Here is a 12,946-nt window from a genome sequence, read left to right as displayed (position 1 = left end):
TTTTCATAAAGATACAAAAAATAATATTTCTTATATTTTTAGTTAAAACTAAAAAACTTTTTTTAAAATTATTTATTTATTTATCTATTTATTTATTGTGTGTGTGTGGGGGGCCAGCTCAGCCCACCAGGGGGCGGGGCTGGCTGGCATGTGGTGCTGGGGGATCGAACTGCGGTCCCTGTGCTTTGCTCAGCTTCACTTGTTGTAAGTAGGTGCTCCAGACCACCGAGCCATCCCACCAGCCCCCCATGGTCCTATTTGTACTGTTCTTCTGTCTTTGGCTGGTAGAAGGTGGCATCATTTGCTTTTCATGCAGTGCTACAGAGGAACTCTAGATGTAGTTGGCAAACTTGGAACCAGGATCAGAAGTGAAGTTTATACAACCAGACATGATGGCACATTCCTGTAATCCCAGCACTGAGGAAGCTGCGGCAGGAGGATTGCTGCAAGTCCAAGGCCAGCCTTGGCTGCAAAGTGAGTTGAAGACCAGCCTGAACTGCACAGGAAGACCCTGTCTCAAAAAAACAAAAGAAGTCATGCTTATGTCTGCATGAGATTGAACTTCAAGAATCCTCACATTTTAGCAATTCTAGTCAAGAAAGTCACACTGACACTGTTCTTCACCATAATCCCTTGCTATAATCCAATGGCAAGGCCCCTGGAATTTCAGCTACCAAGGTCCTCCTCTGTCTGCGGAAGGTCTCAGGTGGCCTCTGAAATAAGCTTCTGCCAATCTGAGTCACCCTGAGAGTACCAGATGTTGGGGCTGGGCCTGGGGTTCAGGGTCCACCCACTCACGCCCACTTGCCCTTGGCTTTGGCCCCAGGGGGTGGGCTGTGGAGGTGGCGCTCTATGGCAACAGCCTTTCTCCTGCAGAGAGGAGCTGGAGCCTCGTTCTCCTGCTTCCCCTATCCAGGCTGTTCTGTGGGCGGAGCTCTGGGAACAAACTCAGCCTAGATCATGGCCAGCCTAGCAGTGGATAAAGGGGCTGTAGGCCTGCGCTTTGTGGGCGACTGGAAGGAGAAAGGGATTTTACTTCTCCTACCACCTCCTCCCTAGGGAATTCCTCTCTTCTGTTCCAGATGAACAGCTACTTTCTAGAAACGTAAAAAAGCTTCGAACCACATTGCTTCCAGAAAATTCTTTCTGGTAGCTAACTTGATCCCTTCTTGCCACTGCCAACTGTCTTGGTTACTTACTTTTCTCTTGTTGCTGGGACAAAATACCCAGCACCCAAAATTAAAGAAAGAATGGTTTATTTAGCTCACAGTTTGTGGAGGTTTCAGACCATACTCAGCTGGCTCCAGGGTGGGCTGGCACATGGCAGAGGGCAGCCCTTCACGGCAGAGCAGAACAGCAACACAGCCAGAGCAAGAACGCAGGAGGAGCAGCAGCAGCAGCAGAGGCAAGCCTCTCCCCCTTCCTTGTATTACATTCAGGCTATCTGCCCCAGGGGCTGTGACAGTCACACCCCTGCCATAATTCCAGCAGCACTTACCCCCATAATCCCAGCATTGGATCATGAATTTAATCACAAACTCTAGAAGCCGCCCCACGACTGCATGAGGCTTTGGGGGGACAACTAGACACAAATTGTAAGTCCAACACTTATTTTATTTGGGCTGATCCTCTCTGGACAGGGTGTGTTGAATACAATAACCTTCCATAAAATTAAAGGCCTGTTAGACTTGTCTTCTTTAGAAAGAAAAAATGTGGATTTCCTTAACCTTGTATCACAGCCTTTATCGTGCCCAACCCTTTCATTTTCTTCCCCAATTTTTTCCTTGAACCCTCTCCAAGATGTCTTTGGAGTTCCTGAGACCATAACTTAATTAGATCTTTCATTTTCAGAGGATTCTTCTATTTCCTCAGAAGAAATAAATTAAATTTCACTTAGGTATATTTCACCGGGGGAAGGGCATAGGACCAAGAAATGAGATGCTTTATATAAATAGCACATTGGCCTTACCACAAATGAGTTTCCCTTTTCCCAATTGTTTTTGAAACAATGGGTCCTTTTCCGGTGAACAACCTCTACCATGTCACCACTGGTGTGCTGTTGGGGGCACATAGTTTGTATCCTGACAGATGCAGAGCCTGGCCTCTGCCTGGTGAGCAGGGAGGGAGCGGACAGGCTGTCACTCAGGAGCGCCATGCAGGGTGTGGGGAGAGTGTGGGGTCCCTGTGCTTCCCGCCCTTCCTGAGCCAGCCTCACTCCAACGGGACTGGGCTACTTCCCCTTAACCTCATCTTATGGGATAGGGTTGTGTAAATAGGGTTGTGCTTCCCAGCGCTGTCCTCATCAGCCACGCAGGCTTCTTTCTCCCGACCCTTGGGAGTCTGTGCTCAGGTGCTGCACAGGAGCTGACTTGCTGCTGGGCAGCTGAGGCGACACTCAGGCCTTTGCCCAGCCACCACCTTAGCCCACCTGAGTTTCCCCTCGCGTGCAAAGAAGTTGGACTCACAGGTGATCTCGAGACCCCTTTCCTCCTGACCCTGTGGTTTTCACTTCATCAGTGTCTCGGATCAATTGCACCAGAGAAGTAACAGGAGGGAATATGGACAGGTTCTTCAGCCAAACAGGAAAAGGAGGCTTGGACAGAGGGGGGAGTTATTTGAATTCTATGATTTCTTTTCCCCTTATCAGAGACACTGAGTCAGTGTGGCATAAGGTGAATGATTGTGCATTTGTCACCTAGGGTGTATCAGGCACTGTCCAGGGCTCCTGTGTACCCCATCTTCTTTCATCTTCACATCTCACTTGGAGTGGGTGCCCGGTGGTCTAAACAGCCAACACAAAACCACTGCTCCATGGTCACAGCATGGTCACTGCCTCTGCTGTCCTGTGCCAGGCCAGAGCTCTGTCCTCATGGCTTCCTGTGCTCCTCTGACATTGCACATGCCGCCGGTGTAACACAATAATTAGCTGAATGATGGACATTTTCATGAGCCTGAGTGACAGAAATCTGTGTGAGGTCCAACCAGGTCCACATAAGTCTTGTTCTTTGTTGTGGTCCCGGGTCTTACGATGGTGCTGACAGGACAGGTCCAATCCTAAACAATTATTGAGTGAGTGTAAACATGAATGCATATGTGAATGAAAGGGTGGGTAAGAGACATGAACCCAGAGCTCAGCTCTTGGAGACAGGCCTGAAGTGTTAGAAGAGCTCCGCGCAAGAGCCTCACTGCCGGGGCTCCATGCAGGGGCTCACCCACTGTCATCAGGACAGCTTCAAGCCTTTCTCCAGACGTGGGGACAGTAGTGGTGCTTGGATCATCCTCTTGTGCCTAGTGCAGCTTGTCCCCCAAAAGATCTGTAACATAGCTGGAGATGACAGATCTACCCTGGGGCTTCCAGTGGTGGTGGGCGCGGCAGTTGTTGAGAGCAAAAAGAGACAATGATGATGTACCCTATCCTGCAGAGGGGCTGCAGGCAGGAATCCGCTCTGCAAGGGATCTGGGTCAGTAAAAGTGGGTGGGCAAAAAGGGAGGTGGAGAAACCAAGACATGACATGATAATGTTTAGGGAAGCAAAAATAAAATCCTAATGTGGAAATTGATGAAAATAGACTGCATGGGCTGCCAGGCTGCATGCAAATCTAATGCTAATTTCTTGGAAATTACTGGCAAGTCCTAACTTCCACATGCCTGGCTACAACCCTCCGTCACATACCATGGGGGAGAGAGTGGAACAGGACCTCCAATGGCCTCCTGCACACCCAACCGCTTGCTGCTGCAGTGGGAAAAGCTGCGGAGAGGCTAAAAATACTAACAATAATTTCTTCTTCCAGACAAAAGGCCTTGGCATCCACGGGAGGAAGAAGCGTTCAGGCAGCATGTGACTGGTTGGTATGAAATAAAGAAATGGAGAAAAGGGCATGTAATAACTCAGTGCATGGGGATGACCAGGCCTGTGCAGTCCACCTCTAGCAGGCCCTTCCTGGGAAGGGATGAGCCAAAGGGCTAGCGCCACCTGCATTTATCAAGTCAGTTGTCTCCTTTGCCCTGGCCCAAGGGTGTGCTTGTCCTTCGAGCTGTTTCAAGACATTCAGCATCATTTTCAGATAGACCTTCTCTAAATACTTCCCTCCGTCCATCATTTAATGTCCACTTTGTGCCAGATATGATGGAAAAAAAAAAAAATCCCAGCACTCTAGGAGGTTGAGGCAGGAGGATTGCAAATTCAAGCCCAACCTAAGGAACTTAGCAAGACCCAGTCTCAAAATTGAAAAATAAAAAAATAAAGTAAGCGAGCCTGGGGTGTAGTTTGATACAAAGGCTCTGGCTTCAATTCCCAGGACCTCCACCACCATCCCCCCAAAATTCACTTCAAATATGTGGATGCTGGGCGAATTAATTTAGAAGATCCCACATGCCTTCCAGCGCCTGTGCCGGGATACCGCAGCATCCCGCCCGCTTCCTTTTTCTTTGGAGGTGCTTGGACCTCCTCTTAGGCTGCACTGAGGGGCGGCGTACGTGGAAGCTGTACTGCGGGATTGGAAAAGCTTCAGAGTTAATCCGAGCACGCTTCCTGGAGAGCAGCTACAGGGTTCTTTTTAGGGAACTGTGGGATGGAGTCACGGTCGGAGACGCAGAACAGAAGTTGGTGTCTCTGAGCGCTGGTTATGAGGAGCCTCAAAGGGGAGCTGCTGACAGCGCAACCGAACACCTTCCCCGCGGCACCCAGGCGGGCGTATGTGGAGGGTAGATCTGTCTTTGCGCTCTGCTTCTGTTTATTCTTCTCCAGCGAGGCTTCTCGGGCTCTCTGTTCTCCTCCAGGTTGTTCTCCCACGTGGGCGACCCCTTCCTGGATGACCCCCTGCCCCGGGAATACGTCCTCTACCTCCGCCCCACCGGCCCCTTAGCACAGAAGCTCTCCGACTTCTGGCAGCAGTCGAAGCAAATCTGCGGGAAGAACAAGGCCCACAACATCTTCCCCCACATCACCCTCTGCCAGTTCTTCATGGTGAGCTGCTGGCCCTGTCTCCCGCCCCCCCCCCCAGCCTGTCCCCAGTGCCCCCAACCTCCGTGGACCTAGAGGAAGAGTGGGGCCCCGGGAGGACTATGGACAGTCAGGACCAGTGTGGGCCTCACCCCGACTCCTCTTGCTTTGTACCCACAGAGGCCCAGGAGCACTGCGTCTCCTGTGGTTTCACCCTGATGGGAAGGTCCTGGGCTTAATCCCAGTAGGAAGGAAGAGAAGGAGAGAAGAGAGTGGAAGGAGGAAGGGAGGGGGGGAGGGACGGAGGGAGGGAGGGAGGGAGGGAGGAAGGAAGGAAGGAAGGAAGAAAAGGATGGAGGAAGGAGGGAGGCAGGGAGGGAATCATTTAGCAACCAAATTAAATCCATTTCTTTGTAATACATTAAATAAGTGCAGCTGTATAGCTTCCCATAGAGAGCTGACTTAGCCACATCTTCAAGGCAAGTAGAGCGGTAGCATTTTAAGACTTTTCGTGGTACCAGAGATTGAACCCAGGGCCTTCACACTGAGCTGCACCCTCAGCCCTTTTTCATTTTTTTATTTTTATTTTTTTTCATAATGAGACAGGATCTTACCAAGTTGCCCAGGCTGGCCTAAGCTTGTGGTCCTCATGGCGCAGCCTCCCAGGCTGCTGGGACTGACGGGTCGGCATCACCACGCCCAGCAAGACAAATTTTTACAAAGATATTTGGCTCGGGGTTTTTTCCCAGATTCTCTCTGTGTCTCTGTCTCTGTCTGTCTCTGCCTCTGCCTCTGCCTCTGCCTCTGTGTCTGTCTCTCTGTCTCTGTCTCTGTCTCTGTGTGTGTGTGTGTGTGTGTGTGTGTGTCTCATAAAAAACCGTGTTCCTAACACCCTCTCTTTTGCCATTCACTTTGAAAATTAAAGCGATTATCACTTCCTCTTAGTCATACAGGCTCTTTCTCAAAAGCACGGAGCACTTAGAGACACGCATTTTTCCTCATTGCACTGCAGAGGGTAGGAGGATGATGTCAGGGCCGTGAGGCGTCTTCCTCCCAGCTCTCGGGGGTGGAGGTACAGACTCTGATTGTCTAAGAGGAACTGAAAAGGTACATAGTATGCTCACCAGTAAAAAACACAACAGTTTATCCTGTACTCTCTCATCACGTTCTTCTGTGCTTTGCTTTGGTTTTGTATTTTTGTTTTGGTGCAAAGAAAATTTCTTTATTTTTAAAATCTTACATGAATTAATGAAGCCCTGATAGATGTGTACGTGGGGGAATGCTAGATCAAGCTAATTAATACGTGTCTCACCCTGTATATTTTTTATTTGTGATGAGAACATTTAAAATCTATTCTTTTAATCTTTCAGTGCTGGAAATCAAACCCTAGGGTTTGGGTTCATGCGTGTTAGGCAAGCGCTGCTCCACTGCGCTACATCCTGAGCCCTAAAATCTACTCTCTAGCAATGTTCAAGTATCTGTTATGCTGTTATTAGCTGTATTCATCATGCTGTGTAATAGCTCTCTTGAATTTAACTCTTCTTCCTAACTGAAATTTTGGATCCAACCCCAACCCTCATTCTTGCTTCCTACTAAACCAGTCCTGCCTTGCGGTGGGGCTCAAGTCAGCCAAGAAGGGGAGAAGCTGTGCTTTCCCTGCTCCATTTGCCACATGGAGGATGTGTCTGAGTAGCTAGACCCTACTGTTCTTCTCTCGCCCCAGGCAGGAGTGGGGGTTACTAGGTCCCAGGCCCCAGGGAAGGGGTGTGTGGTGAAAGGGGCCACAGACCCCGTGCCCAGGCCTCCAAGTGACATCTACTCCCCCCCTCCTGCATCCTGCTAGTGTGAGGACAGCAAGGTGGACGCCCTGGGGGAGGCCCTGCAGACCACAGTCAGCCGCTGGAAGTGCAAATTCTCGGCACCCCTGCCCCTGGAGCTGTACACCTCCTCCAACTTCATCGGCCTCTTTGTGAAGGAGGACAGTGCAGAGGTCCTCAAGAAGTTCGCTGCAGACTTCGCCGCTGAGGCCGCATCCAAGGCCGGTGAGCACACAGGGCCCAGCCTCGCCCTGAGAACCCAAGTGGGGAAAGATGGGGTAAGAAAACATAGGTGGTACCTGGGAACAGAGAGAACGCCAGAGGCCGACTCTCCCTTCCGGGGTCCACGTGGGGCCCTTCTGCCTCCACCGGGCTCTGCCACCTTCTAGTTCCACCAGGGTGAGCACGAGGCCTGCACGCAACACACAACCTCTGTGGGAGCCGCTCACTCCCCAGCCGGGATGGCTGTAGTGGAACAGCAGGAAGCGGCAGGGAGAGAGCGGGGCAGCAGTGGGCACACAGGGCGGGAATCCCGTCTCTTAGCCGACTTCCTGAAGAGAACGCCCCGCTCACCCCCTCAGACCGGGCTGAGATGCCTGGTGACTGCCAGCATGGCACTGTAGGTTAACCGACCCCCTGGACCACACAGTCTCTCCTCTGCTTCAGAATTCAGAGCCCACCTTGCTTCCTCCTTAGCCCCCGGCCCACCCACAGTGGTGTTTACCTGAGTCTTGATGTTTACTCTGTTCTGATTCATAGTAAATCATGGGAAAACCCATTGAGCCAGCACCCTGCGACTTGCTGGCACCCATTAGAACAGCCCTAATCCTCAAAGGTCTGTCCAAAAAATGCACTCTCGCTGAGACGTCTTTAGTTCTGTCCATGACAACTCTTAATGCAAGCCAGTCAGCTCAGATGGACGCTCGGGATGTGAATGGACAGAAGGGAGACATTTGCAGTGCTCCATGTGTGGCCGCAGGGGTAGATGGGGTCGTTGGGCTGGGTGAGAGGGCCTCACTGGGCAGCGCAGGCCAGACAGTACAGAAGGAGGGGCCCTCTGATCTCCCCCCAAATGAAGTCACACTCAGCTGGTAGTTGTGGAATGCCAAGTGTGTGTTTATCAAAAAGGATGCTAAGAAGAAGACAATAAGAACTGGGGGGTACAACCTGCAACCCCAGCACTCTAGGAGGAAGAGGCATGTGGTCTCAGTTACTCTTCTCTCGTTGCTGGGACAAAATACCTGATGCACAGAATTAAGGAAGGAAAGGTTTATTTAGCTCACAGTTAGTGGAGGTTTCAATTCGTACTCAGCTGGCTCCAAGGCAGAGCGGCACATGGAAGAGGACAGCAGTTCATGGTGGCAGAAGACAGCAAAGAGCAAAGGGAGGAGTAGCTGCGACAGCTGGCAAGCCTTCCTCCCCTCCTTACATTTGTATGCAGATTATCTGCCCCAGGACGGGTATAGCCCTGACACCCATAATCCCAGCATTGGATGAAGAATCAATCACAACTCTAGAAGCTGCCCCAGTGATTGCATGAGGCTTTGGGGGGACAACTTGATTCAAACTATAACACATGTTCAGGCCCAACTCGGACAGCTTAATGACTTTGGGAGACTGTCTCCAATCAAAACCTAAAACAGGGCTGGGGACGTAGCTCAGTAAAGGGGTCTAGGGTTCAGTCCCCAGTACTAGAGGAAAGAAAGAAAAGAAGAAAGCACTGGTTTCTCCTGGCCAGAGGCGTAGTTTGGAAGCCAGACTCGGACACTGTGGTAAGAAGAGTGAGGTGGTGCAGACATCTTCAGGGAAGACAGGAGGCTCGGGAGGAGATATCAGGTTGATGGAGGAAGCGCCCCATCAGGGGAGCAGGTGACAGGAGCACCGGGTGGGACAGGGAGGTGGGGAGGGTCTGAGCCGCACAGTCTGGCCAGGTGTGGGATGCAAAACTGGAGGAGACTCTGAGCTTGCCAGCCCACGTTGTGTGGGGTTCACGGACAGAGAAAGCTGAGCAAAGCCTTGTGTTCCACGCTGGAATCTGCTGACTTTCAGCTGAATCTCAGCTGCCGTTGCTGTCACTGCCCTTTCAGTAGCAATGCAGGCCCTTCTTGCGCTATGTTCCTTTACCACAGAAACCTCAAACCGACCTCAGGAGCCAGGAAGAGAGAGATCGAGATGGCCACAGGGTCCTGATGCATTCCTGCTCTCTCAGAAGGAGCTCTGAGCACCTACAGCACGCCGTGCGAGCTCCGCGATAAAGCGTTCAGCTCACTTCCTCCTCCTTCGGACCGGAGCCCCCTGAGTCCCACCCTTCCTTAGGCGTCCCTCTCTCCAAGGACCAACCTTGAGATTCTGGCTTCAGTGCAGCCTGGTATTCCACACAAGCTGAATGTTTCAGAGAAACAGCATAATAAAGAGCCAAATTATTTCCTGTCCTTACACCCCAAGGAAGTGGCTCCCCACCCTCCGCACTTCCACAGTAACTATGGTCAGAACCACTAAGTCCCCACAAGAACCAAAACTAATGTTGCAACCTCAAAACCCAACTCCTTCACAAATCAGAAAAGCAGGTCTCAGAGAGGACTGTGGCAGATTCTTAGAGCGTATATGGAATGAGAGACAGTCAGGCCCCCAGATTTCTATGTGGAAATGTGGGCCAGCCCCCACCTCTCGAAGACAGCCTGGGACTTGGGATCGACGTCTGAGTGCCGCCCCCTGCTGGTGATTTGGGGAACTGCACAGCCAGGCTAGTGGCTGGTTTAGTATAAATCCTAAGGTGCAGAGCAGATGGCATCTTGCCCTAGAGTTATGCTTTGGTATCCTGGTTATTGACAAACTGTGGCTCCTGCCAGTAGATTGAGTGTATCTATTCCAGGTAGTTTGGGGAGACTCACTCATGTCCAGTCATTCATCAACTACTGAAATCCTATGTGGCACCTGAGTGGGGATATAGTATGAAGAAGGAGAAAGTGCCTTGTCTCATGTGGCTTCCTCCACAGAGATCATCTGTGGGATAACAGGACAAGTACCCAAAACCCGAGAAGCCAGCTTCTAGTCCTGGCGTGGCCACTAATGCTCAACGTGACAGCACCGAGGGCCTTAATTTCTTGAATTCCTCAATTGCGTGTAGTTGTAGGAGTGGCACGAGACAGAGACCAACCAAGACCACCAGGCTTGCGTAAAGGCAACATGGCATGGAATTTATTGTGCCTGGGTGCGGGCAGCTGGAGGGCAAAAAGGCCATCTGCAGGGAGCAAAGAGAAGCGCGCTTTTCTCTAGGGCTTAAAGGAAGGCAAGGGACATTAGGCGGGAAGATCTTAGTAAACATCAGTGGCCAGAGTCCTCTGCATGCCTCATGGCTCAGTGGGCAAAGTTCTTGAGGTGTCCAGTGTGAATGCTTGGGTGTCTTATAATCTGCATATTTTGTTTTATTCATTCAGCAATGTACCTACATTATATATGCACTCAGGATAGAACTCAGGACCTCATGCATGCTAGGCAAGTGCTGTTCCTGTGAGCTGCTCCCTCAGCTCACAGTCTGCGTACTTCATCATCAGGGATGATAGTAACCCTGCTCCCAAACATTTAGCAGTGCTTGAAGTCATTTTGGGTTCTTACAGCCGAGGTGACGCTAGTGTTAGAGGGTCATTTCTTTAGCAGTGGCTTTCCAACCCAAAGTGTTCCAGGTTCTTCTTGCTTCAAAGAATTGGATGAGATGAGAAAAATATGGTGCCAGGCATTTATCTATGGGAGTGAGATTGTTGGGGGTTTTTGTTTGTTCATTTGTTTGTTTGGTTTTGGTAATGGTAATCAAACTCAGGACCTTGCCTTTGCCAGGCAGGTGCTTGGGCCTCTGAGCTACATCCTTGGCTCTCAGACATTTATTTGAAAAGTGCAAGGTAAATGGCTATGGAAGAATCCAGCTCTACAGAGCAAGCTTGAGTGGAATAAAGAGAAAGAGAAGACAAAAGCAAAGGTAAACGAGCACACCACATCAAAGAAGCGCAGTGCAGGCTACAGTGCAAACTCACGCCTGATACAGACCTTCCGTGCTGGCCGCTCTTTGTTTACCCCATCCACATCTCCTGGGAGCTCCCGAGGAGTCCTACACACAGGTCGTCACGTTGCCCTGGAATCCTGTAATTGACAGGCCCCTCTCATTTCCCTGGTCAGCCTGGCCACACCTTTTCCCCATATCGTCAATGGCATCTGGCGCCGAGGGCCAGGGATGCTGCGAAGGCTCCTGCAGGTACTGCGCACAGAGCCCCTCCCAACAAACAGCTGCTCCACTCAAAATGCAGGTTGAGGACCTCACTATCATTTACAGATACTCTATCTTCTGTGTTTCTCCATCAGACTGGCCCAGAAGGAAGGCAACACAGCTGTGGAAATCACACAAAGTACACACTCTATTTCTATAGGAATTATGGTTGTGGTTTCAAGTCTTGGTTTCCTCCTATGAATAGTGGGGCTGGTGACAATCAACTGGAGTGCCGCAAGGAGGAGCCATCTAACAAGGATTATCCCTGTGCCAATCCATGGTGCTTACCCAAAATCCAGCTCTGTGGCCCTTTACCTCCTGGACAGTGGGTTGTCTCAGGCTCTGTGACCCACTTCCCTTTTTTATGTTGCTATGAAAGAAATAGCACTTGCCTGGCAAGTGCAAGGTCCTGAGTTCAATCCTTGGTACTGCAGAAAAGAAGGAGAAAGAGAAAGAGAAGGAGGAGAAGGAGGGAGGAGAAGGAGGGAGGAGAAGGAAGGAGGAGGAGGAGAAGAAGGAAGGAGGAGGAGAAGGAGAAGGAAGGAGAAGAAGAAGAAAGAAGAAGAAAAGAAGAAGAAGAAGAAGAAGAAGAAGAAGAAGAAGAAGAAGAAGAAGAAGAAGAAGAAGAAGAAGAAGAAGAAGAAGAAGAAGAAGAAGAAGAGAAATAGCTTTTGTCTAACCAAGGATCTCCCTCCTTTGTTATTTAGGAAGCAGAAATTACCAGGGTTCTTTTCTGTGTTGGTTTTTAAGTCTCCACCATTACATGACCACCACATCCTAACGGCGGACTTTTTTCTCCCTTTTTCCAGAAGTACATGTGGAGCCTCATAAGAAGCAGCTGCACGTCACCCTGGCTTACCACTTCCAAGCCAGCCACCTACCCACCCTGGAGAAACTAGCCCAGAACATTGATGTCAAACTGGGGTGCGACTGGGTGGCCACCATATTCTCTCGGGACATCCGGTTTGCTAACCATGAGGTAATGTCTCAGCACAGTTCCTGATACTGTCAAGTGCTGGCAGGGATGTGCTCAGAGCCAGGACTGCTTGCTGCTGGGCACTGCAGAGAGATGGGTGCCAGTAGGCAGCGACAAGGCAAGCACCCACCCAGGGTTTTGTCCAGTCTCTGCTAACTCCCTGGAATCTTTGAGCATGCACTCCGCTGTCTGGACCCCACGTGATTCATTTAGGTACCATCCCCATGGTGCCGTCTGCCCTGCCAACCTTGGAGGGATGTAGGAATAAAATGGAAAACAGATGGCAAATATGCTTGGAAAGATCGTAGCATTATATTCATTATCAGTATTGATAACTAATCAACCTGAGGTATCAGTCTGACCTTAGGTGAATCAAGGAATACATAAATACGAAAACATGCAAGGTGGGGCCGGCCAGATAGCTTAGCTGATTAAAGTGCCTGCTTAGGCAGATGCAGGGGCTGGGGTTTGATCCCCAGCGTGCTGTGCCAGCCCCACTCCTGGGGCACGCTGAGACACTAAGACTGGGTGTGGTGGCACACGCCTATTATCCCAGCACTTGGGAGGGTGAAAACAGGAGGATCACTATGAGTCCAGTCTATGTAGTGAGACCCTGCAGACCTTGTACTAAATACACACACAAAAAAAGAAAAAAGAGCAGAAAAAAAAATGCAAGGCATAATGAAAAGCCATTCACTGATAGCTCTGTCATACAAGGCACCATGGGACATACTCGAATTTTTAAATGTGGTCCTGTTCTCAAAGAGCAGACCAGACAAATGAGATTGTGAAAAGAAAACTCAGCCCAGGCCTTGTGGGGGTTTGTGTGCATCCCACTGAGAGGCGTGGGTGGGACAGCTGAGTCGTGTCGCAGGCAGGCAGATGGGGAAGCTCCTCACATCCTTCTTTTGAGGGAATCCACATTGCTGTGCAGTCAGTCCAGCAGGAGACAA

General features: G+C 50.4%; 1 protein-coding gene across 4 annotated transcripts in view; it reads left to right on the top strand.

Annotated features, from left to right (window-relative positions):
- The window catches only part of Ubash3b (ubiquitin associated and SH3 domain containing B), a 153,181-nt gene that overhangs the window by 110,542 nt on the left and 29,693 nt on the right, over positions 1-12,946 (top strand). For 2 of the 4 annotated variants that reach the window (XM_004636398.2, XM_023721121.1), the window contains exons 2-5: positions 3,792-3,845; positions 4,780-4,966; positions 6,786-6,984; positions 11,827-11,996. In XM_004636398.2, the coding sequence (XP_004636455.1) occupies positions 3,792-3,845; positions 4,780-4,966; positions 6,786-6,984; positions 11,827-11,996 (610 nt within the window). Of the gene's footprint in view, positions 1-3,791; positions 3,850-4,779; positions 4,967-6,785; positions 6,985-11,826; positions 11,997-12,946 lie in introns of all 4 variants that reach the window. The other 2 variants (XM_023721119.1, XM_023721120.1) reach the window with 1 other exon arrangement.

This window comes from Octodon degus, unplaced genomic scaffold (assembly GCF_000260255.1).
Source record: "Octodon degus isolate 3935 unplaced genomic scaffold, OctDeg1.0 scaffold00080, whole genome shotgun sequence".
Taxonomy (NCBI): Eukaryota; Metazoa; Chordata; class Mammalia; order Rodentia; family Octodontidae; genus Octodon; species Octodon degus.
The sequence above is the reverse complement of the archived record's forward strand: the minus strand, read 5'-3'. Positions and strand labels throughout refer to the sequence as shown.